We start from the raw sequence: 26961 nt of genomic DNA, 5'->3' as shown, positions 1-26961 counted from the left end.
TATATATATATATATATATATATATATATACACACACACATTCAATACCTTTAAAATGGCATTAAAAAAACAGCCAATTGTTCTTTGCCCTTTAAAAAAAAAAAACATTTATTGATTTGTCAATTCTTGTACTTCACGGTATTTGCAAATATGGTAACAATACAGCTCTGAGCTTAGCCAATTATTTTTTTGTTAAATTTCATAGTTTTGTTGCAGTTTGAGAGGATTTTGAAAGTAGATGCTTGCAAACTTCGAAATGAAAACCCTCAAGACCCACCCCTTTTCTGCATTAGACTCACCTTATTGGCTGCTTCAGGGGAAAAGGTGATGGCATCCAAGAAGTTAACACAATCTACGGGCAGCAGTCGGTCAAAGTATTTGGCACAGGCGTCATAGGCATGAAGGAAGTCGTGATCGCTCTGGGGGGCTTTTTTCAGTACATGCTGATCCCCTTTCCAGAACAGTTTATGAAGCCAGGTGGCATGTACAGCGCTAGAGGTAAGCGGTTCTCCTCCCTTCTGTGGGATTCGAGGGGCCAGTTTGGAGATTGACAGGACGTTCTGGCTAGTCAATATCGGCTCCAGAGCTTTCAGAGGATCTGAGTCTGTCAGCTTCTTATAGTCCAGACCTAAGGAGCAAAACATAATGATTCCAGCATCATACAGAATATACACAGGGAGTAGTTGTCCCACTTTTTAATGTAGTGAATATTTCTCAGGTTGAAAATCAATATCTGCATAGGCATTTCATTTAAAGTCTTAGCCACAAAAATACATATAAATTGTACATTTTTCCTGTTACGTTACACTAGAGGGACAAGGACAGTGGAATCCACTATTAACAGTGAATGTGGAATTTGAAAATAATCAATCTCAATCTCTATTAATCTGAAATATGGGACATTTATTGCAGTTTCAAGCTTCGATATGGTTTCTATATATGTCAATCAATGTGAATAGCTGTAGACTTGGCATGCCTCCAGGATATATCAAGTCAGACAGTCAACATTACACTGACACACAAAGCCTCATCAGGGCATTAAATATTGAAACACCTGCCTCTGAGAATGGGCCCATCTCACGACAGGGGCCAGGAGAGCATTCAACACACATATATACACTCAAACAGACAGAGATGTGGAAAAGGTGGTGCCATCTCTGTCCCTTGGGTTGTGGCAGATGGTAAGAACAGTCTTTACAGGACTGTGTCGAGGAGCATGTATGCGACAGTGTGTTTTCGGTGCCTACTAAGTGTGAAGGTATCAGTTGAGACAGGAGAGAGTATGGTGCAAAAACTCTGACAAACTCCCTCCTGACCTTTCAATACACTCACTTCAAGACTACCAAGTTGAAAAATGATGTATTAATCATTAGTTCTAGCGATATAAGAAGTGGCATAAAGCTACTCAGAACCACAATATTTGAGTATAAGTCTATGAATAATAGATTTGCTGTAATAGATAATAGATATGCTGTTCAAAAGTTCAGTGTTTGCAAGACATTTATAGGATCAAAAATATAGTAAAAAGCACTTCTATGGTATGTTATTACTAACTGCAAGCACATGCAACCGTGTTTAGAACTAATTAACAGGCACATGCACTAGTTGTGAATCTGGAGAAAAAACAATTCCTTGCCTTTTCTCACACATAAGTACACAACTTATATGCAGATGTGAGTGAATGATATTTATTACATTTGCATTATCACATGCACTGCATGATACAGAGAGAGAGAGAGAGGGAGAGAGGTACGGAGCTAATGAACTCATTTAAACCTCACTCCATGTTTTGTGTGCATTATAATAATCTCTCTTATCAGAAAAGAACAAAAATGTATTGTATGCGGGCTAATTAACATTCCTCTATTACTTTCATTGGCACCCTCACTGCTCAGCGACCCATTTCCTGTCATCTCAGCTGGAGAGAGATGTGCTATTACACGGGAAATTTCTGGTTATGGTGTTGATTGACATGCTTGCAAGCAGGAGCTGATTTACCGCTTCATTTGTGTTGCCAGGTCGGCTTATTTATCGATCGAATCCTCCTTTCTTCAAAATGACATTTCAATGCCTGCTGCAACCAGCGTTTTTGTTCACACTATACAAAACACTGATTTGGCTTTCAAACCTGATCTTTAAGATTGAATACCATTTTGGACGTGATGAATTCGGATCCATTTGTTCAGACTTTGGCTGTTACTCACCGACAGCGACGGCTTTGAGCTTCTTCAACAGTTTGATGTGCGTGTCGGGCTTCATAGCAGATTGAGGGAGGTAGTTAGCGCAGCCGCAGTTCTCCAGAAGAGTGAAGTAGAAGAGGATTCGGAGCTGGTCGGATCCGGCTATACTGGGATACACATATTTAGTCATGTGTGTGTAGAATGACTCAGGGTCACTCTTTAGAGTCTCGAACAGGCCCAGAGTCTCCATCCGGCCCTCGATGTTTTTGGTGGAGAGGCTGAAGAAAGAAAGAAATGAGAGATGGATGGAGATGAAAGACTGGAAGGTGACAGAAACAAGACAATGAGCAGTTGTAACCGAGGTCTGTAAAAGCATTGATCACTCAACCTTTGCAAACTGCTTGTAGTGAATCATTAAGGCAATGCACAGCCACCCCCCCCACCACCACCCACACAATTGTCCCCCGAACCAAATGAAGTACATTAAGGTCGAGTTAATATGCTGCGACGGCTCACTTGTGAGAGAGAATTGATTTTGTTTAATCTAAAAGAACTTCTTCAAAGTCCATTAAACTTTATTCACTGTGGTTTGACCACTTCCAGGACCAATTTTTTTTTTTTTTTTTAAGCAGTGAATTATAGCCTATGTTGAGCAATAACTGACCCACCATAAATCTGATGTCAGATTCGGATTCTGTGGGTGTCATGTTTTATGTTAGCGCTGCCCTGATTTCCATAATTTATCTCCACGGTGACTTCATAAGCAGGCGTGTGGACTGGCCCTCCACCTCGTTCTAATTGAATGGCTTTTCAGTAAAGATAAACAGCTTTACTGCACCAGAGAAATATCCCATAGCAATTCTGATGCATGGAAATGTTTTATAGAGTTGGGTTATCAATAAATTACTATGTGAACCTTCAATGACTGCCAAGTCCATTTATCCAGCAGGTCTGCTGATGCTGTACGTGAGGGTGGACGTGTGAGAAGGAAAGGGGTTGGAGAAAGAGTCGTACACAGTAATAGAGAGAAAAGACATAAAAAGCATGCTGACTCACAAACAGGGCAGGGAATACATGATGAAGTTAGATAAGCGGGTTGCAGACCTCCACAGGGGCAGGAAAAAAAGGCCACTTTAAAATTGCCTCTGAATTTCTGAGTTTGCACATTTTTTAAATATTGTTATTGTCCGTTTTTGATTGTTTTGGACAATGCAAGACAATGATCTGAAACAAGAAAGTCTATTATAAAAATCAAAGTTTTCCAATGGCACAGTAGTGCTCACATCAACTCAAATGTGAGAAATGTTTGGTTGCAGTAATTGCTGCTAATAACCACTTACTGACTTTTTGGATTATTTTTTTGTTCACTCTTTATGCGTAGGTTCTCAATGAAGACGCCAATGATATTCAGTGCAAAAATATGCAAAAATCAGGGGGCAATACTTAATGAATACTTATTTTCTACATTTTGTGGACACCTTAATACATTTTCTCAGGATTCTTTGATGAATTTAAAGTTCAAAAGAACAGCATTTATGTTAAATAGAAATATTTTGTAACATTACAAATGTTTACCATCACTTTTGATCAATTTAGTGTATCCTTGCTGAATAAAAATCATTTCTTAAATTAAAATAATTACCCAAAACTTCTGAATGGTATATTAACTATTATCGAACATAAAACTAATCTAGCATTAAATAAACCTGGCTTTCACAATGTTGGCCGATCCCAGTTTAGATCCTCTGGTCCAATGCTTATTCCAAAAAAAAAAAAAACTGTTCTTATTTTTTATTTTTTTTTTAAGGACCACAAGGACACTTTTAGATTTCAGAATTAACAAGTTTGAGCCCCCTCTTTGCACGCCATTGTGCAAGACACAACCTACAGTAACATTCATAGAACACACACAGGCCTCAACATTTGTGTGCACTCAGCATGTGCACATTGTGTTACAGCTAATCATATTCAATGTTAATACAACAAAATGAGCGAGCTGCAGGCTGCATGTGGCCAACACCTATCCATTGTCTTCAGAGCGTAACCCCTATGGACCTTAACACATGTTTAATGGAAATGACTATACTGGCTGGAGGCACGATGTCCCGGGGCCAAACACAGACACAGAAAGAGCAATGCAGAGAGAGGAATGCAAGACAGGCTGGAAAACAACAACAGTCCAGAACAAAGTGAGGAAAAGAAGAAAATAGTAGAGACAAAACAAGAAAGACAGAAATTACAGGAAGGAAAGGCAGCAGGGAGAGATAAAGAGTGGGAAAGAGGAGCCTCTGACTGCAGTCTGCTTATTAACACAGAATAACTGCTTTTAACAGGATCAATACTTCACTAAACACAGCAGCCATTAATCCTGTCTCCTGCTGCAATTACAATGCCAAGAACGGATAAAGGGTGTGTGTGTGTGTGTGAGACACAGAGGCTGAATTCTTCACTCAAGGGCAGAATGAAAAACCATCACTAACCCTCTTCGATATACATGTTATTAGTTACAGTCCTGTAATATGATTGGTCATATGGCATTCCAGAGTATGGACAGAGTCCAGCAGCACTGGGACATTAGAGGGACTAGAGTATGCGAGCAGTGCAGAGCAAAGTTGTGTGTGTGTGTTTTTTTTTTAAGGGTAAAATGAAAAACCTGATGTGGACCTGGAATGGATAGATGACCCAATTCTTTTAATGAGAATGGGAAAATTGCCTTAGTACACATACTTTCTAATGCATGCTGCCAAGTAATACTCAGGTCAACTTGTCTGATGTAAAAAATTGATGCTGTGGCTTCTTCTGGAACTATTTTTGATGGAGGAGGAAAAAAGTAAAACTGGTCAAATTTTGTCTGAAATGTGGCTTGAAAAGTTGTCATGTTTCATATTTGTAAAAGTGCTGTAAAATAAATATTACACTGCAATCATGCTGTCGGAATATTACCACCTGATTATATGTCCCAGTTTCACCTTTGGTAAATCAAAATTAAACATGCCCCCAAAAAATAGACTAAAGATACTTTGGGTTTACTTGTGACTGCCTTTAGCCCCGTTGTACCCTATATTTGGTTGAAATTTTGTGCAAACCTCAGCTTAATGAATAACCTGAAAAAGAAAGCAAAAAAGGCCATCTGATGCTAAGACCAATTTGAAATTGCACTTAAAATCTGGCTCGAAATGCATTCAGCTATAGAAGCTAATGCATTATAATGGCAGTGCAGTGTGAGGTTCTTATACTGAAACATGAATTTGAAAATTGGAATAAAAACCCATTTGAAGCCATTCATGAGTTTTGAAAGAGTATCCTCAGGGTATATAATACACCTAACAAAGCATGCTGGGCAGAAAAAAGCCAAAACCTTGCAGTGTATTAATCTGAATTGAAAAAAGAACCAATGGAAACATCTAAAAATAAGTGCCCTTACCTACCAATTCCAGTCCCTTATAAACCATAAAATGAACTCTGAAAAGAACCAATTCATTCAGCTGGTCCAAAAACATAACTAATGTGACTGATTTGATTAAAAATAATTGGCTAAGCCAAATGATCAATACAAAAAAACAACAACAAAGAAAGTCTTGTTGGACTAAAACAATACAAATGAAACAGCAATGTTATTTGGCCCTAAACAGAATATACAAGAGAATACCTGAGAAAAACATGACTTGGTGCAGGGTGGCAAAAAAAAAAAAAAAAAAAAAAAAAAAAAATTTGGATAGACTGTAGCAGAGCAGCTGTTTAGAAAGAGAAAGATAATTTTGGACTGACCATCTGTCATATGTAGGATTCAAAAACAACAACAACAACAACAAAAAACAATTTGTTTCAGAAAGCTTGAGAATAAAACACAACTGCAGTTTGTAAAAAAATATAATAATTATAGAAATCGAAATTTCTGGCACAAAATATCATGAAACAAACCGTACTGTGCTCATACATATACAAACAGAACTACTGTAACTGGAGCTAAATAGAGAGGAACTGAACTATTTATTTATTTATTCAATCCAATGCAAAGCCAAAGCAATCATACCAAAATGAGCAATTATTTCTATGTAGCCCCATTAAATTGTGCTTCAAAGCTCACATTTTACACAATAGTGTAACTATTTCAAATAACAAGAGTATGTATCAAAAAATCTGCACAAAATTGGGGATGATGCTTAATATGGTAAATTACCTCTAAAATAAATCAAAGCATTTACATAACTCTGTTGTGCCTTGTGACATAATAAACCACCAGGGGGAAAAAACAAAACAAAACCCCCCCAAAGAACTGCCCCTTTTCAAAGCCTTTGAAAACGCATTATATAACCACATCATATGCAAATCATATAAACTGAGTAAATAGCATAAACGATGCAAAATATGTTTACAAGTCCTCATCAGTCAGAAAAGCCCATTTGCTGACAAATTAGCAAACAGAAACTGCAATACAATAAAACTTTTGAGTAATTGCCAAAGTTGTTCAAACTCCCTCTGGTGCCATTCTTCTTTGATAACTCCTTTGAATGGAGAGGGGAGATTTATATATATATATATATATATATATATATATATATATATATATATATATATGTGTATTATTTTAAGAGATGTCATGCTCTACACAGAGATTAAAAAAAGGGGCCAGAACGACTCTCACAAGGGAAAACAAAAAAAAAAAAAAAAGAAGAAAAAAATCACATTCACAGTAAATCAGTTTCACCCAAGCAATCTGTACTAAACAAGCAAAGTCAAATGAGTGCCTGTTTATGTAGAGAGAGGGAGGGAAGGAGGGGGGAGGGAGAGAGAGAGAGAGAGAGAGAGAGAGAGAGAGAGAGAGAGAGAGAGAGAGAGAGAGAGAGAGAGAGAGAGAGAGAGAGAGAGAGAGAGATATTCGGTGTGATTAAACCCAGTGAGAGATGGAGAAGGAGTTGATTAGACCAGGCTTTGAACAATGATTCAGCAACAAATTCACCATGCAGGGAGCTCAGGAGGGGTGGCACATTGTTTGTGTGTGGATTTTCAAAGCCCAATAAAAACCGACTGCAAAGCTATTTCAAAAAAAACAAAGAGCTTCTTGCCTTCGCTACTAAACTAAGTCTGGCAAATCACACTGACCGATCGACTGGAAGCCAGTCTCTGCGATCGATCCGTGCAATCTTCTGCTTGCACCTCTAGAGCACAGGGTTGCAGGTTTTTGACCCTCACGTCGAGGAAATAAAAACTGTTACTTGTGGAAGCTGCAGACATTGCTTCTAACTGAGGTTTTGCAGGCTCATTCCTCTGGAAAAAGTGTTGTGTGTGCAGTAAATCTGTTTTCAGTGTGAGCGCTGCTAATGTCTGCTGTGTGTGTGTGTGTGTGTGAGAGAGAGAGTGTCTTACCCGCTATCAGTGAACAGAAACTCAAGGTGCGTCATGTGTACTTCCCAGAGAGGAATGCTGTACCGATGAGCCAAAGAACGAGAGATCCCATACACGCTCTCATCCAATGTCCTAGATAGAATGATAGATAGACAGAATGACATATAGAATGACAGAAGGGTAGACAGAACAACAGACAGACAGACAGAATGATAGGTAGAACGACAGAATGATAGAAAAAACATCAGAACAAAAGAGACAGTCAAGACAGATAGAGGGTAAATAAAAGGCAAAAAGTACAAGTAAAAGGAACAAAACTGACAAATGAAATACATTTACACATATAAAGAGAATTTTTTATTTTTATTTAAAACATTCAAGCTTAATTAGGTAAATTCAGTGTCTTGGTCTGTCTAATCTTGGCCAAAATGGCTGCCCATCAAAGGCCAGGTGTAACATATCCGTAAAAATCCTGATCTGTCTTGTTCTGAAAGAATGATTTGATCCCTTTTCTGGCTTCCCTTGCAATTCAGATCTGCCCTGAGCTGCTGGAACTTCATTTTGCAACCCCTACAGTAAGCAGTGGACGTTTCGCCAAATCTGGCTAGACCTTAGTCACCCCAGACCTGTGATTCCAGTCCTTATAAAACTGTCTATCAAGCTGCTTAAAGCCAGGGCTCTGGCTTGGATCAAATGATAAATCCTGAAAAATGAGCTTCTCTTCTAGAGAGTCATAAGCCCGTGACACACCAAACCAACGCCAAAGAACTAGCGCTGATGAAAGCCGACTGTGTCGTCGCCTCGCGTCGGGGGAAAGAGAAATATGCTCATGTCACCCCAATTTTAGCTTCGCTTCATTGGCTCCCGATCCATTTTAGAATTCAGTTTAAAATTCTGTTGTTTGTTTTGATCTGTTTTGTCTTAATGATCAAGCTCCATCATATCTTAGAGATCTTCTTACTCCTCTGTCATCCACTAGATCTTTAAGATCTTCAGATAGGAGACTTTTATCAATCCCTCGCTCCCGTCTAAAAACTAAGGGAGATGGAGCCTTTGCTGTTGCCGGCCCCCGTCTATGGAATCAGTTACCCCTGGACATCCGCCTTGCACCTTCAATTGCTTTTTAAATCTGAATTGAAAACTTATCTTTATTCCCTGGCATTTTAATATTATCTTGCTTCTGTTTTCTGTCTGTTCTGTTTGGTTGTTTTCTATTTTATTTGATTTTCTTTACTTTGTTCAGCATTTTGGATAGTTCTGCTGTATAAAACTTTACTTACTTACTTACTTACTTACTTACTTACTTACTTACTTACTTACTTACTTACTTACTTACTTACTTACTTACTTACTTACTTACTTACTTACTTACTTACTTACTTACTTACTTACTTACTTACTTACTTACTTACTTACTTACTTACTTACTTACTTACTTACTTACTTACTTACTTACTTACTTACTTTACTTACTTTACTTACTTACTTACTTAGACACACAGAGACAACTACAGCCGACTGTCAGCTAGAATGCGCGTTCTGCGCCTGCGTGTAAATGAGACACTGTCTATTTCTGAAGATATATTCATCTATATTCGTCATTCAAAAAGGGAAACCGAAGATACACAAACCATAAACAAAGCAGTGAGTGCTTACCGTTTTGAATATCAATCCTGCTAAACACTTTCTTTATTCCACGCCGCTCATGTTGATATTGAAATATTCGCCAAGAACACGTAACATTACGTGACGTAACATTAGAACAGCCTTCTATCTGTAACGTCTTGACTTCTTTGCTCGCTGTTTTGCTATTAAGCTGAACAGCCAATCAGAGTTCTCTCTCTCACCGACGGCCCGACGCCGATTCGACATGGCGAATCGGCCGGAAAAAACACGGAGAAGAGGACTAATTTCAGCCGACTTTGCGGAAACGTGCAGAACATACTTAGAAAACTTAGTCGGCCGACGCACAAAAACTGCCCGACGTCCGACCGTCGGCTTGGTGTGTCCCGGGCTATATTCAGAGGACAGACAGATTAAAAGATGTAGGAGATGTGTCATTCTTTTTCAACTCCACACACATTCTTTGTGAATGTCAAGAGTGTGCTAAATTGTAATCTGGGCAAAAGGTCACTTCATAATTTCCATTCCTGTTATTTGAGAGTGTTTGACTTTACCATTATTCAAAAATATGTAAAATATATATATATTTTAAAAACGAAATATAAAAAATGTATAGCTATATCCATCCAGACAGACAGACATACATATATACAGACAGACATACATACATACAGTACATACATACATACACACATGCATACATACACACATACATACATACATACAATCTTGTTTTCTTGAGATCACTATATACTAGCATTCATATGTTTTTGATGTGATACACGGGCACACAATACTTACTCAGCCAGGCCCAGAATAGTCTCTTTCTTGTACTGGTTGTCGCTGCTAAATCTCTGGACATCGACTCCACGGCCGAGTCCCTGTAGCACCTGAGCCTGAGTAAAGTCTGTCAATCTTTCACTGTAAAGTTGCAACTGACCAATCAGGGCCTGCAGTTCCTCATCATCATCCCAATTGCATCCAGCATGGTCTGTCACATGCTTGGTCACGAGACGTATCAGCCCTCTCGGATCCGCCTACATAGAAACAAGACATGTAAGACTACAACAACTACAACGACTCAATTCAAAAACCATTCAACTTTACAAACACAAAGATTTTATTTAAAACAGTAGGGAGAGTAATTATATTTCTCACACCTATTAGATTCATAGGAATAATCAAAGGAATTCAAGAATTTTTAGTATTTAAGTGGCCTTTCCACTTTAATAACAGCAGTACTGTAGTGTGTTCTCCAGCTCGATTCGATTGTGCTTCAACGCAAGAAAACATCTGTTAACAAATTTAGTAACCGACTAGTAGTACGAGTAGAAATAGTAAATGGCTTAATTTCATGTCAGCATTGAAGGCAAGAACAAGGTGGAATCTATCAATCATTAATAAAATAAATCCAAATAAATAATCTTAAATAATTTTTTTTTTTTTTAAATGTACTTTTTGTGCATTGTAAAAAATAATGTAAAATTGTTACAAGTCTGATGATGATAAACTCATTACGCAAAGAACTTTTGGAATAAAACTCCAGCTTGATGACATTAATAGCACAACAGTTCCACTGAATATAATACATTTTCACAGCTTTAAACTAAATTCTGAATATCAGATTTATAATGTGTTCTCACACTTCCAGACCTGTATATCGTCTCCAATCCTGTGGTCTACGGTACATCATTGCAATTGTTATGCTAAGTAAGAATTTGAATTCAGTGTAATTCAGTCTGCCACGAAGAGAAATGAACAGGTTAAGAGCCTTGACAGAAGAACAGAATATAGAATGATTACACACTAATCTATATGGAAATTATTACAACGACATGTCATGAGTGCGATTACAGAATCTGATAATGAGACGCTGTGTGGGATTGTGTATTATTGAACTCTGACCAAACAGCACATGTTCTGAGCTGACAATACGGCAAGTAAAAAGAGAGCGAGAGGTGAAGAACAAGGCACAAGATAATAAAAACTTTAAAAGAAATGGAGCACAACGACAGACAGGCGTGTTAACGTAGATAAAGACCAGAGCAGAGAGACAGAAAACACAGTGGATTAAGAAAAATACATGTTTTTTTTATTTCAATATTTCATTTATTAGTTTTAATGAACAATAACACCACTGGTTTATCCTCATAGCAAGTATGTCCTAGTCAGTCATAACTGAATCGACCCTATTGGCAGCTTCTACCAACTGACACATGAATCTAGGTACAATTTTATGGTTAGTTGCATTTAAAATAGTTTTCGCCTCGCTGTCCGTGACCAGAACAGACCTTCAACTCATTTTTAGGTCACTGGTTGTGAACCACTGATCTGTGGGATGCAGAAAAGAGACATGATGGATGGATACGGCGAGCATTTGAACCCCCTCTCCGAGACAAGCTCTTTCATGATGAAACATCTTTATCCAGCTATTCCCTTTCTGTCTCTCTCGTACTTCGTCTTTAGAGAGTGACGATCCAACCACAAGCAAGATTCAGCCTGTAGCTTATCCGTCAATTCCTATCCATCTTTTGCTCTTCCTGTTGTTCACACCTGCCCCGTGTTTAGTGCGCATGCAATCAGGCATGTGAACTATAATAACCGACCCTGGGGTAGACGTGCCCGAGAATTCAGGCGGGTTTTAGACGGTAATTACCTCTAATGATGTTAAAAGACCTTTTTGGATGGGTTAATGTGCGAGGTTCACTGCATATTTGCATGTTTGTAGTCTTCAGTGCGGTAAAATAACAGGCGTATCGTATTTTGCATCCGCATCGCCATCTATTTATGCTAAACGTCCACAGGTGTGTGTACGAGAGTGCAGAGGTGGTCGGTTTGGTGCCTCCCTGAATGGCCTAAAAATAATCTAAAGCTTGATCGTACACACTTAACGATTACAATTTTTTGAATCGCAAATCAAAATGATGATAACTAGGGCATCTAAAAACACTCAAAAGGTTTGGGCTGAAAAACAGTATGGCTTACAAACACCTATTTAAATATAATGAGCGCATAGGTGGGCTGAATATGTTTGCTGCAGGCTATGATGAACAGTTGTGTACTCTGTGGTTTGGCTGTCTTGCTCTCACTCTGACAATTATGCTAAACAGCATTTTGATTCCCCTTCTCAAAGACAGAACGACACACACTGAGCATCTCGACTGCAACCACCAAAGATCTGGCTGGATGGGGCTTTATTATAAAAAGGAGTTTGCTTAAAAGGATTAAAGCTTTGCCTACTGATGGCTAATGCACACACACACACACAAAAACACATGGTGTGTTAAAAGCAACATCCATCAGCATCAAATAAAAAGCTGGTAACTAATCACTGCATCCTCGCTGGTACTCAGAATGCAATATTAAATTACAAGCTCGCGCTGTGTACGACAGACGTGGCGCTGGCTGTAAATGCGTCAATCGTTAATAACGTGTTTATCAAGCAACAATATCTCTGTAAGTAGATTTCAAAGACCAAAGGTAGTCTTTTAGCTGTCTTGCCATAGTGTAATCTTACTGGAGTTCAGTCTGTTTTTCCACATCAGGGAATGGATGCATTGTATAGTAGATCTGGGCTGGTAATCGAAGGTTTGGCAATTCAAACCCTACAGGGGGCGATTCAGCTAATCGGCCCCGACCGAGCGAGGGATTTAACCCCAGAGTCACTTAATAAACACCATCAAGGGAGATTACAATCTAAGCAATAGATACAGATGGGACGATAATTAAGAAAAGTATTTTTTAATTCATAACTTATTGATGATGTGCTGTAAGCAACAATACTAAGTGACAGATTAGGTCATTAAATGTTATATACTGTATTATGGTACTGTAATCAGAAATCCAAAAAAGTAGTAAATGGATTTATTGGATCTATTTTTATTTTATTTTAAAAGATGTAATGGAATCCATGTAGCTATTTTGAATTATAAGAATTGATTATAGTATCTATAATAATTATAGATACTATAATCAAAAAAAAAAGAAAAAAAGAAAATAATAATATAAATAATAATAGTTGTGTACTTTGTACTTTATTATTATTAAAATAATAATATAGATACTATAATAAAAATAATAAAAAAAATAAAAAATAATAATAATTGATTAAATTATTTAATTACAAATATACACAAAAATTATGGTTCAAAAGATTGGGGTCAGCAAGATTTTTTTTTTTTTTTTCATTTTTAAATAAAGTAACTTTTAAATCAGCAAGATTTGCATTAGATTGATCAAAAGTGACAGAAAAGACATGTATGATGTTACAAAAGATTTCCATTTCAAATAAATGCTGTTCTTCTGAACTTTATATTCATCAAAGAATCCTGATAAAAACGTATCGGTTTCTGCAAAAATATTAAGCAGAACGACTGTTTTCAACATTGATAAGAAATTATTCTTGAGCGCAAAACCAGCATATTAGAATGATGTCTGAAGGCACATGTGACACTGAAGACTATATAAAAATAGATTAGAAGTTATTTTACTGTTGTAAAAAAAACACACAGAGAACGTTGTTCTGAACAAAGTCAAACAAAGAGTTTTAACTTTACACTCTGAGATTTATGTTTGCAAGTTTTAAATAACATTTAATATGAAATGTCTATGTACAGTATAGCAAAGGCTTTGTCCAAACTTCCAAATCTCAAAAACTGCTTATACAAAATGTATCTTCTATTCATATTTAGCAACGCTTTTTGAAAGTTTTAATTTGGATTGATTTTAACGGAACGAAACTACGCAGAGTAGAATTTTGAACAAAAACATCAGGTTTTTTTTTTAATAGTTTTTAGTAAATAAAATAAACTAGAACAGACTAATTTACACACAAAGATAAGTAATTCAAGAGATCACAGATCTTTTCCCTGGGCAAATAAAAGTGGAAAGCATGCTTTTCCAGGGATGCACCTCTGCCATTTAAAACATGCGCTGCTTTCCATTTCGACAAAATCGGGAACAGAAAACAACAGCGGTTGCGGGAGAAAACACTTGCTCACTGTTAGTAGGGCGTCACAGTACAACAGGATCACAGTCTCATTCCTACACAGAGAACATAATTATGCACTTAGATTTGAAAGAAACATCTTGTTGGGCTTAATTTGCAATGCAAAGGCAGTGCGCCGTTTCAGATGGAGCCGAATTCATCCAGAGGCCCGACTGCACGCTCCTACAGACCTACTTGCTTTCAATAACAACACGTACATGTGCTGCCTGTGATAGTGATGATGTCTGAGGGGGATCTGCTCGAGAGAGAAGGCGAAGGAAAGCACAGGAATGGATGTGTGACGGGCTAGAGAGAGAAACTGTGTGTCGTGTGCGAGAGAATGAGGAGGTTTAAATTAAGAGAAAAGGAAGGATAAATGGATTACCATGAAAGAAATGAGTGGAGAGGCAGAGAGAGCGAGAAAAGGCAAATGAAGAGACAAATGGATAAGACGATGAGAATTTGAAGAGGTACAAATGATGGGGGCGTTTGAGGCCCGTTGCCTGCCGCAAGACCGTCTCCTTCAACAAATAGTAGCAAACACAACGCGAAATGTCACTTGGAAAGAGAACAGGTGGAAGTAAAACACACAGAACATCATAATCTTTCTCTTTCCATCAGCGATAATGGATTTTTCTCTAGCATTTAACCAACGCCACACAGAGGAACATTACAATCCATTAAGAAGAGTGCGTTCGTGCAGATGTGCGAATTGCTATACGGTGTACACTAAACACTAGCCACTTATTACCTCAGCTTTCCTTGGAAAACAAAATCACTCTGAGTGCACCTGTGGGCAGCGTTTGGCCGTGAATCCGGCGAACTGTAACCTTGTAAAGTATCAACAAAAAATCATTTCCATCCATGACCTTCTGTATTGCTCTTTAAAAGGGAAGGCCATTCAAAATTTCCAGTTCGGACAGAAACAGGCTTCAATAAGCAACTTAAGGGTCTGTCATTAGTTTACATGCCGAGGCGCAATCGTAACAATGCTAAAAGCACATCAAATGAAAACAAATAATAGACTTGTGGCATGCCTTATTTGAGTGTGCTTTTTCAGCGGGTGTTGTGTTGATTGTACACTCCCGGCAGGAACCGGGAGCAGCCCTGGGATTAACTGCTGCGCTCAAGGGCGAAACGCCAACACGGGACCTCACAGTTCACGCTTCCTTCAGGTACTTCAGCGTTTCGGGTTTCTGTCCAGCCTGTCCGGAATTTTTAATGTTACAGAATCAGATGATTTCCATTTCATACAAACGTTGTTCTTTTGAACTTTCTGTTCATCAAAGAGGATTCACAAAAAGGATTCAACATTGATAATAATAACTGTTTTTGAGCATTAAATCAGCATATTAGAATGATTTCCGAAGGATCGTGTGACACTGAAGTAATAGAGTGCAACATACGGTAAAAACTCCATTCATTTAACCTTCAACGATAACTTATAAACCTTTAACGACAGACCAACCGTGAGCTATGAGGTTGTTAATCGATGGTATCTGCTTCAGTTAAAGTCGTCAGTCTGCACTATTTCAACTTCAACTTTGATTATGGGGACTGTAGTTCTTTCCACAGTCGTGTATCTTTGTATTTTTTTATCCGATTTTCAATACTTTTGTGCTTCAAATCAAAGTTTGTAAGTTTATGATTCACCTTGTAGCTGGTTGGCTTGGTTCATGGTTTATAACGCTTTAATGAAGACTTTAAAATCCCTATGGGAAAAATGAATGGAAAAAATACTTCCGGAACCAAAGTCGCTTAAAAAGTGGTCAGGCCTTGTTGCACTCAGTGATTGCTGAAAATTCAGCTTCAACATCACAGGAATGCATTACATTTTATAATAATAATAATAATAATAATACATATATATATATATATATATATATATATATATATATATATATATATATATGGGTTTCAGCAGTGGCGTGTAACGCAGTCATTTCTACAAGCCACTTTGGCGGATTGAATTGTGTATAATATATACATTCTTTCAATTGTAGTATTTAAAAAGGGCATCTGAAATAATAAACTATGTGTAATGTAGTGTTGTCCAAAAAAAATAAAATAAAAAAATAATTCAAAACATAGATACTGAAATATCTGAAACATATCCAATACTCATTTTCTGCTGAATAGATACAAGATACCAGCTGGCCTTTCAGTGAATAATTTCACAAAATTACTGTTTTACTGTATTTTTGATCAAATAATTGCAGCCTTGATGAACATAAGAAACTTACTGACCCTAAACCTTTGAACATTAGTGTAATTATGGACCAACTAACTATAATAATTATGGACCAAATGACATGCAAACAGTTTGTTTTTGTTTTTATGCATCATTTAGAGGCAGGGCTATCTGAAATAGACAATAGAAAAGAAAAGAAAAAAAGAAAATTAGCTTGACTTTAAAGGAACAGTTTACTCAAAAATGCAAATTCTAAAATCATTTCCTCAGCCTCATGTTGCTCCAAACCGGTATGAATTTCTTTCTTCGGACACAAAAAGAAGATATTTTGAAAAACAATAATGAATGTCAAAGAGGTCCAGTGTTGTTTGGAACACATTGTTCTTGGAAATTGTTTGTTCTGTAAAAAAGAAAGTCACACAGGTTTGGAACAACATGACAGAATTCTCATTTTTAATTAAATAAAAAATTTTTTTTTTTTTTTTAAATCCCACTTTACAAGCACTTGTAAACCGTGACTTCGTATCTGTGATCTTTGTAAAACTATGACAGAGCCACAGTGCTGCTTTATATTTTTCACACTGCGATATAATTACAAGAACGTTTCCTTGTGTTGTTTTGTCATCCAACCTGTTCAGCCTGTAGCTAAGCAGAGCGCTGATAACTAAGTGACAGCTCTCAGAAACGAGCTGTGTAAAGACTCTGAAACAAACACAGACGGTTTCAAGCTCATGAGAACAAAAAGTTTAATGACTTGAGTTCCCAGAATTAGCTTGCAGGTCTAGTTCATTAAAACAAAATGTCTTCAAACTGCCAATCTTGTGTCAGCAGAAGACAAGTGCTCACTGAAACTTTGTTTAAATATTAAAATATACGCTTCCAACTCATTTTCTTTCCTTGTTTGTCTCCTTTTCTAAGCCATATTTTAGAAAACATGAGAGCATAAAATCTCTTCTATTTTGTGTACATTTTGAAATGGATTCACCATTTATATTTACAGTCCGTTCCACTTTTTATACACAATGTTATAATGTAAATGAAGAAACCGAGAAGCTGTGACAGTATTTGTATTTAAAGTCTTTCTCAGTTTGAGTCAACATTCGCAGGCACCGCAATCACCATCCAATAAAACTTGTGCACTTCTAGGCTTCCCTTCTGAATTCAGTGCAGACTCTACGCTTGCATCTTTCAGGAGTCAAAGTCTCAAAAATTTAGGGGCACAGTCAAAGTTCACTTTTTTAATGACTATTAGTTTTACAAGCAGACCAGAAGTTGCCCTTCGACTTCATGATTTTCAAGACGAATCCAAACTTTTGAATCCAAACTTTTGAACAAATATCAAGTTTCAATCAGTGGAGAGAAATATGTTTTTACTCCGACACAGCACTTTCCACTAATACAATAAATTAGGTTGTCCGATTAGTTTCTTTAAAGGATCCAAAGGCACAAGCAAAAAGGAACTAAAAGCACAAAAATGTTGAAAAATGTTTGACGTTTTGATATAATGTTGGTAACGTGTTGTTTTAGGGTTCAATTATTTTAACTTGCATATTACTAGGATATTGGCTGTTGATTAGTACTTATGAAGCACATATCAATGCCTTATTCTGACCTTCACAGATCACATTTCAAAGACAGCTCGATCATGCAGGTTTGCACTGCACAACATCAGGAAGATCAGGCCTTTCCTAACTGAGCATGCAACACAACTTCTCGTCCAGGCCCTGGTCATCTCTAGGCTTGACTACTGCAATGCTCTTCTGGCTGGACTTAACTAAACCTCTACAAATGATCCAGAACGCTGCAGCTCGTCTTGTCTTCAACGAGCCCAAGAGGGCCCACGTCACTCCTCTGTTCATCTCTCTGCACTGGCTACCACTCGCTGCTCGCATCAAGTTCAATGCATTGATGCTTACTTACAGATCTATCACAGGCTCAGCTCCTCCTACTTTCACTCACTCCTACGAGTCTACATCCCTACCAGAAGCCTACGATTGGTCAACAAGCGACGGCTCATGGTTCCATCACAGAGAGCCACAAAATCACTTTCCAGAACATTCTCATTCACAGTTCTATGCTGGGGGAACGCTCTCCCCACCCTCATCCGCATAATAATCCCTGACAACATTCAAAAGACAGCTGAAAACCCATCCGTGAGCACTTAACCTCATAAAAAAAATAAAAAAAATAAAAAATCTCTCCTTTTTCCTTTAAATCCTCGCTTATCGGGCTTATGCTACTCTGAACAATGCCTGAACTTCGTATTTTGAGCACTTCTTGCGTTGTTTCTTGCCTCTTCACAATGACTCGCTTAATTTAGTCCTAATTTGTAAATCGCTCTGGACAAAAGCGTCTGCTAAATGACTAAATGTAAATGCATTCTGCATGATTTTATTCTGCATTCCTTAATCCTACCCAATACCTAAACTTAAACACTACAAAACCTACCTTACTAACTATTAATAAGCAGTAAATTAGGAGTTTATTGAGGCAAAAGTTGTAGTTAGTAGCAAATAAGTGTTCCCCATACTGGAGCGTTACCATAATGTTAATTAAACTATTACATATCATAAAATGAACTTAGCAGTAAAAGTAGCTAGTTGCAAACATCCCACATCCGAAATTAAATTAAATTCATTATACAATTTACATTCAATTGATATAAAAAACTAATTAGACTAGGGCTGTCAAAATTAATTTGTTAATAGCTGTGATCCATTTTTGCTGTTTACCGCATTACAAATAATTAACCCCTTGCTCATCACCCCCAATTTTGGCAAGTGCTGCATACATGAAATGCCCAAAATAAAAAGGTTACTGCTCATAAGTAATTCTGAATAGAAACATAACACACATACATTTAGAAAGCCAACCCTTGAGAGTTTATAGTTCAAGACTCAAAATTAACCAGACTGTTATTAATATTGAGATATATAAGCTCAAACATATTTTGAACTAAAATAATCTGGGATCACCAGTGATCCCTGTCAGGTAATAAAAATATTATTACCAAATATTTTAACTAGTCATTTTATAACTTCTTTTTCGTGATGACAAATGTGCAAAATAAACTTTCAAATGGGGGAAAATGAACTGACAGCTCTCAAACAGAGAGAGCTGAAACATCACCAAACACACTATCTAAAAGGCACAGCTAAATGTGACATTTATATACTGTAATGGTTTTATGTGAATATTGTTTTAAGTTCACTTCAATTGGTAATACATGATAAATAAAAACAATGTGATATTTTGCAGTTTAGGCCTACTATGTTAAAATGATGACTTTCAGTTATACTGTAATGTTGAATGGCTATAATTGCTCATTTTATCCCCAGAAATTGGAGTTGGTGATATTGGCCTTCGTTCATGGTGCAAAAATGCCATTAAACAAATATTTTAAATATATGGTCTTTGTTGTTTCTACATTCATTTGGAGATGAAAAAAATCTATATTTATATTACAGATTTTGACAGTACTAATTTAGATGTTCCGTGTCCCAAACTTCATAAAAAATGCTAGAATATAAAACAACATAATATTTAGTTTGAAATCCTGACGGTTGCCGATCAACATTTTCTGAAGGTTAAGCACTTCTTTGTACTAAAAAGAAAGACTTAATTTGGTACGCTATTTGTGTAAAGTGCCACACAATCATTACTCGCATTACCATCATCATTATGCACTTTACTTTGACAATTCCTGTGAGAAACCTTGAAGACTTGATGTTTGCTCATGATGCTTTAAAGGTTTTATGAAGTGTTAGCCAACAAGCACATAAACGCTGACCTTCATGATGAGGATGTTAGAGATCATCGTAATGAGGTGTTTGTGAGTCCTGTGGTCAGGAAAAACACGGTGTGAAGAGAGAAGATGGAGACAGTTCTCCTTCCCCGTTAGCTAACAACTCTCAAAGTGAAATAGGAGGGCATCATTATAACACACAGAGAGAGAGAGAGAGAGAGAGAATGAGAGAGAGAGATGCTGAGGTGCAACAGAGGGTGAAAATGAAAGATGGAATTATGATAATGGAACGGAGGGAGAGAATAACAGGAAAAATGAGAAAAGAGGCGTGCAGAGAGAAGATGCAAAAATTCGCAGGGAAGCGGTAAAGTGCTGTCATGTGTAATGCAGATAAACCTGAAATATTACAAGAAAAGAGGAAAAGAATGACACCACAGAAGACGTGCAGAACAGACAGAGGTGGAATGTGCCGAGAAACGGGCAAAACAAAGAGAGAGAAAAAGCTGATACCGTTTTATCAGGCCGTTTCAAGGTGAGAACTTTTATTGTATCGCTAATGAATTCTGTTCTTGACTCGTGTAAGTGTTTGGAAACTTGCTATAGTGCCAGATAAAGAATAATGGCTGTGGAATGGAGGGTGACAGAGAGAAAAGTGTATGTGCACGCTTACCCGGTAAAGTGGGCTGCACTTGTCTTTAAAGCAGGGTGCGAGGCGGGAGTAGATCTGAAGAGAGTAGTAATACGCAGCTAACTGCAGGGACAGTGCCGATGGAGGCTGCTTCTCAAAACACACGTTAGCGTCCAACACCTGAAACAGAAAAAACACAAAGACGTGTGTTCACGCTGTACACCAATCTCATTTGGCTTTCAATAGGGGTGCACCAATACCACTTGTTCCAGAACGAGGTCGATATGATACGATACCCATTTTCACTGCATTTGACATTTTTAAATACATTAGGTAGAAACCAAAATATTGTGAATCTTATTGGTTGAATTAATGCATGGCCACACCATTGCTGAGTATTTTCTCCTTAAAACTGCAGTGAACCAAAGACAGCCTCGAAAACACGGTTTGAAATCGCTGGTGTTTCTGACGTCACAAACTACCTTGTAACCAGAGGCGTCGCCATAGAGCTGGTAAGTCCCGCCCCTTCCGCTAACCCCACTGGACCTCTAGGTTGAAAAATCGTCAATGCAAGTGAATGTGAGAAAATTGTCATGGCACAATTCAAACGGGATCAGAAAATAATTATTTTCTCACATTCACTTGGATTGACGATTTTTCAATCAAGAGGTCCAGTGGGGTTTTACGGATGGGTGGGACTTACCAGCTCTATAGGGCAGGCAAGCCAGGCAATTGCCTGGGGCCCCGCATTTTAAGGGGGCCCCCGATGGCTGATCATTCAAACAATCAGGAATGTTAATATAAAGACGCAGCAACACCTCCGCACCCCCCTTAGTGGGGCCCCTCTCTCGTTACCTGGTTATGCTTTTACCGTCTCGCCTCAGCAGCCTTTTTCAAACTGGAGTAGCGCTTACTCGCGGTATTTAGCAAATGCATGATTTGATTTGTTAAACATGAAAAGGGCTTATCCGTCTGGCATGGCCGCTCGCTCTAACCTTAACATAGATAAATGTTCGTTATTATTAGCCGCATATCCAAGTGTTTGTGCGGAGTGTGGCGCACGCACTGCATGACATGGAGGCGCCGACGCGATTACTTGCATTTTCCTATAAACAGTGGAAACAACTTAAAATACTCCATTTCTGGCCATACAGAAAAGAATAATGCATCAGTCGCAACTACTTTTATTTGTGTAAACTCACAATAACAAGAAAACTTTGTGCGTGTGTAAAATAAAATAAAACAATCAGGGCGCGCTTTCATGGACTGTGAATTGGAGCGCGCCTCAAAAATAAAAATAAACACAGTGTATAGGCTACTAGCCTCACATACATGAGAAATATATCTATATAAAGCTTGAAATGTCCACTTTTAAACAATACATTTACTATAGTTGGCATTATTTCATTAGTAATAAGTATCCAGCTCTTTACATTAAACTAGTTAAGTAAACAATTAGTTAATGAACTAATAAAACAATAAAACAAATATTAAATTAAGATGCTAACTATATATTTCTAAATAGCATTGCTTGTTCCACATTTGAAGATTTACTGTATCTTGAAAATTGTTGTATTGTTTTGTATCTTCTGTTATAAAGATGAAGATTGACATTTCGTTAATTAAAAAAATAAGCACAATGTTGTAAAAAATAAACAACTTATGTTCTGCTAGATGTTCTGTTTTGACTACTTTTTGAATTTTGTATAATAATATCTCTAGGTAATGAAGATATATTAACAAAAAAAAATCTTATATATTATATAAAACATATATAAAATACATATATATATACAAAAAAGGGCCTCATTGATTAATTTTGCCTGGGGCCCACACTCAGTGTTGGTTCGCCTCTGCTTGTAACCAATCACGTCAACGAGTGGATCTCTGAGCTGGTGTGAGTGAGTGGAGGCGGGGCTAATTTGCATATTCATAGAACCAATACTAAATGAGCCAAGGGTGTAGAGTTACATTCAAGCTATTTTAAGACATGAAGGAAAAAACTTTTAAATATGTCATTTTGGTGATCAAAGATGAGTTTTAAGGAATGAAATGATTGACTGCAGGGGGACTTTAATCGCACAGTGCTTCAGCAGGGCTCAATGCTGACAATTGTTTCTACTGGCCTGGTTGGGTCAGTGGTTCAAATGTTTAGATACCAGTACAATATCACAATTCTCTATTACAATTTTGATACTACAGCAAAAACTGCTAGCCTAATTAATGTAAATTATTATTAAAGACAAGTAAACAGTCAGTAATAAAATAAGAACAAATAATCCAATTACAAATAGCACAAATAAATACAACAGAACAAAGACACAGCAGTGGTTTTCAAGTAGGTCTAACAGTAGTTTTCAGGTACAGAAATTTGAATAAAGTAATCAAATGTAAAATAGCACTGCATAATCTTCGCTGTATAAATTAAATATAGATGAATCTTTATTAAAGTTACAAAAGTCATTCAGTCAAGAGCAGTGAGTTATATTCTGAGCTGTTCGTGACTCGAATTTATGAGTTTCAATGGCAACACTATCAATGCCGAAATGACCCTGCAGCAGTCAGGTGGTACAGGTCAGCGCTCTTTAAGTTGTTTTATGTTCATTATTATTGTCATGTTATGTGCTTTGAGACATATGAGGTACGCTGTATCTCATCTCGTGATGTTTTGGAGAGCTGTGAAGGGAGGGTGGGATGGATATTATGCTTTCAAAGCTAGCTTGCTATTGCTAGCCACTCGAAAAATTGCCTATACCCTACCTTTAAGACTGTATGCATATACAGTACTGTGTCCAAAACCACTGATTTGGCATTTATATGTATAGTGTGAATTGGCATTTATATGTGGGAAGAGTGAGCAAAAACAAGTGTTTAGACACTTTGAGACTGTGTACTTTGTTTGCCATGAAATTATTATGAACAAAAAAGAGAAATAAAATAAGGAAAAACTGAGACTAAAAGCATTAATGACTCTAAAAATGGCCTCAGATTAATTTTAGTTCTGAAAAGTAAATTATAAAACTTTATACATGAACTTCATTAAACATGAAATGCCACTAAAATGAAAACTTGAAAAAAACTGTAAATTGAAAAGACAAGTAAAAAAAAGAAAGACAAAATTCAAAATTATCATAACCCTGGCATGAAGTTACAAACATGATGCGTCACAAAAGAAATAAAATAAGAAAAATCTCATTCTAAATTGAACTTCAAACTATAATAATTGTTTTACATGTTTTTTTTATTTTCAGTTCAGACCACAAATATATTTGTTGTTGTTGATCCCCGTCTTAAAAAACCCTAGTGATAAAGTGACAAAAAGAAGTGGGACAATGGGACGCTTGACACTTGCAGTAATGTCCACAATAAGCAGGATGAGTGACTGAATGTCTCAGGAACTCGACCCCTGAGGGCCATCGAGACTAAAGCAGTAGAGGACAATGGCCACACTAACACCACATCAATTTCAACAAAACTTCCCCTGATAATGAACTGAGAAGAATCACTGGGGACATGCTTTCAATTTTAAGCCCATAAAGATTTTTTTTTCAGATGATTTTATTAGAGCATGAACCGATTACCGATCTAAATCAGGAAAATGCAATAATACTTTTAAATGGAGGCCCCTGATGTAACAGGATCCTGTAAGCATTAGACTTGACATTAGATTTACAGTGACTTTTAAATGGCTTTATCTTTCAAAACCACACAAGTTTGACTACAGTGAAAGAAATGGTTAAGAAAAACCATAATCTGATGCACACACACAGTCACTCAGAATGAGAGAAAGAGAGATAGAGATCTGCAAATAGAGCAGTCAAACTCACCTGAGGTAGAGCCAGTAAATAGGCCAGAGCGAGTGTCATATCTTTGTGAAAAGCATCACTGGCCAGCTGAAGGAGCACTATGAAATGACACAGGAGATAGAGAGAAAAAAGAAGGAATAATATTTCAGAGTTATTCCTGCAGAGAAGCGCCTCCTTGCTGTACTGTAACATGACGTGACAGAAGAAAGAGAGAGAGGGATGAAAATGAGCCTCTGTGGCTCTCATTGGCAGTGCATAAAACTGAAATGTGACTCTAACAGTAATACTGAGACTATGACGCAGATTCAGGTCCAGGACCAAAATATCATTTAAAAAGGCTAACCAGACACAACAAGTAAGGAGCGATAGGACAATTAGTTGTTTGTTTGGTTTCTATTTGTGAGATATTGCACTTAACAGACACGTCCACTGTGGAATCTCATTGGTCCAAAATACTGACACTCATGTCACCATGAGTCTGATATTCCGATTCTCAAATACGTGTAAGTGAGTGTGTTTTGTCGTTTAAAAACCTTCATAAATAATCTCGATCTTGATCTATAACGAGAGATGGGTGCCACCATATTTGTTTGTGCAGCATTTCAGGGAGCCCAGTCAGTCGGATTTACAGCATGTGAATTCATCAGTTTCTCCCGAAATACATGTAAGAAAGTGGCCAGTGAACTGTGAGAAGAATAGAGTAAGCTTTATAGTTTCTTTCACTATGTTTGTCTGATGTGAATAACACACGTCGGCAAATAAAAATCCCATATATGGGACCGTACAGCTCACCACGTAGGCTCACTATTGGCCGACGCTGGTCATGTGTGATACGTGGTGACGTGCAACACAGACGCGCTACGCTTAAACACTATGTGAAAAGACTCGAGGCCCAGAGAGAAGGAAATGAAAAGTGGAATAAAGTCATTATTTTTGTTTGTTTTTGCGCACAAAAAGTATTCTCGTCGCTTTATAAACTTAAGATTGAGCCACTGGAGTCACTTGGACTATATTAACGATGTCTTTAATACATTTTCTGGGCCAGCAAGTTTCAGTCCCTTAGAAGCCTATGGAGGAGTGAGACAACTCTCAGATTTAATCAAAAATATCTTAATTTGTGTTCCGAAGATGAACGAATGTCTTACGGGGTTGGAACAACATGAGGGTGAGTAATTACTGACAGAATTTTCATTTTTGGGTGAACTAACCCTTTAACATCAAATATGTCCCAATGGGCTGTGATGGTAAACATGTTCTCATTCAGTGTGGACAATTTGGTAAGGACACAATGTTGCAATGGTTAGATAAATAGTATGAATATGAATATACTGTATACACAGATTTAGTTTGTCTCAGTTTCTTCTGTTTCTTCATGTAATCACAGACGGACTCGATGATGGTGAGATCAGATCATACCGGCTGTTGTCAGACTCCTTGTGCATACACAAATCTCACTGGATTATTACAATTAATGGCAAAAAGAATATTTTGAAATGTAAACTGATATTTCCTACTGACACACTACAGCAAAATATATAAATAACTGACTTAAAACCATTGTTTTTTTTGGTGAAAATATTAACGTGCCTAAGACTTTTGCACAGTACTGTACTTCTAAAGCATTTATTAATCTTAGTTAAATGTTAAATTCAACATTTACTAATACATTATTAAAATCAAAATTTGTACCTGTATTAATTCATAGATCTGAGCTAACATGAACTAACAACGAACGGTTGTATTTTTAACTAACGTTAACAACGATTAATAACTTCTGTAACAAATGTAAGAAAATAAGTTATAGAGAAGGGTCAGCAATGGATATTTAAGACACTTCAACAAACTACATGATTATTTTCTATGACCATCCGTGAAGTGTCTGTGATAACGACCTTGAGGTCGTAAGCTTCACCTCATTTAACAGAGAACTAAACCTTACAGGCATTGTGGCTAAAGTTGATCAATTAGGATCTGACCACAAACACCCTGTGGGACGAGTGTAAGCATTCATTAAGTCTGCAGTAACTCACATGAACAGAATGCGCAAAGCTAGTGAAGAAATGTTACTGTTAGAAACAAAGGCAGATTGCAGTGCAGACATATGCAGCACCAGACTCTCAAATACGATCAGTGGGTGACGTGAGAGTCATTTTTTCGGCAGCCCATCAGTTCCCATTTTGTACAGAACTGCAGACAGTGTTGGGTTTTATTCTGCTATTCTGAGCCTTTGATGGAATCAAAGGCATTTTGCACGTCAAACAATCTTGGCAAGACAATGTTATCAAAAACAGCTGGAGCAGAGGGAGTCTTGCGTGTGCTGAAATAACAAAGGTGTTAGCGTCGCTAACAGTAAACGTTTTAGTGTGTTCAGCTGTTTGACGGATTCTTTTAACACATCCTTCCTCAAAGTCCCTTTAACATCGAAAACTAGAGGTGTGGCTTCACACAGCGACAC

At 37.3% G+C, this 26961-nt stretch overlaps 1 protein-coding gene across 2 annotated transcripts in view; it reads right to left on the bottom strand.

Moving 5' to 3' along the window:
• Nucleotides 1–26961, bottom strand: part of nbas (NBAS subunit of NRZ tethering complex) — a 194546-nt gene that overhangs the window by 67229 nt on the left and 100356 nt on the right. For both annotated transcript variants that reach the window (XM_079887640.1, XM_079887641.1), the window contains exons 39-44: nucleotides 24528–24604; nucleotides 20743–20880; nucleotides 9951–10186; nucleotides 7548–7658; nucleotides 2205–2458; nucleotides 300–628 (exon numbers count right to left, since the gene is read on the bottom strand). In XM_079887640.1, the coding sequence (XP_079743766.1) occupies nucleotides 300–628; nucleotides 2205–2458; nucleotides 7548–7658; nucleotides 9951–10186; nucleotides 20743–20880; nucleotides 24528–24604 (1145 nt within the window). The remainder of the gene's footprint in view (nucleotides 1–299; nucleotides 629–2204; nucleotides 2459–7547; nucleotides 7659–9950; nucleotides 10187–20742; nucleotides 20881–24527; nucleotides 24605–26961) is intronic.

The sequence above is a fragment of the Squalius cephalus genome (genome assembly GCF_949319135.1).
Source record: "Squalius cephalus genome assembly, chromosome: 12".
Taxonomy (NCBI): Eukaryota; Metazoa; Chordata; class Actinopteri; order Cypriniformes; family Leuciscidae; genus Squalius; species Squalius cephalus.
This window is presented reverse-complemented; position numbering and strand designations above follow the sequence as displayed.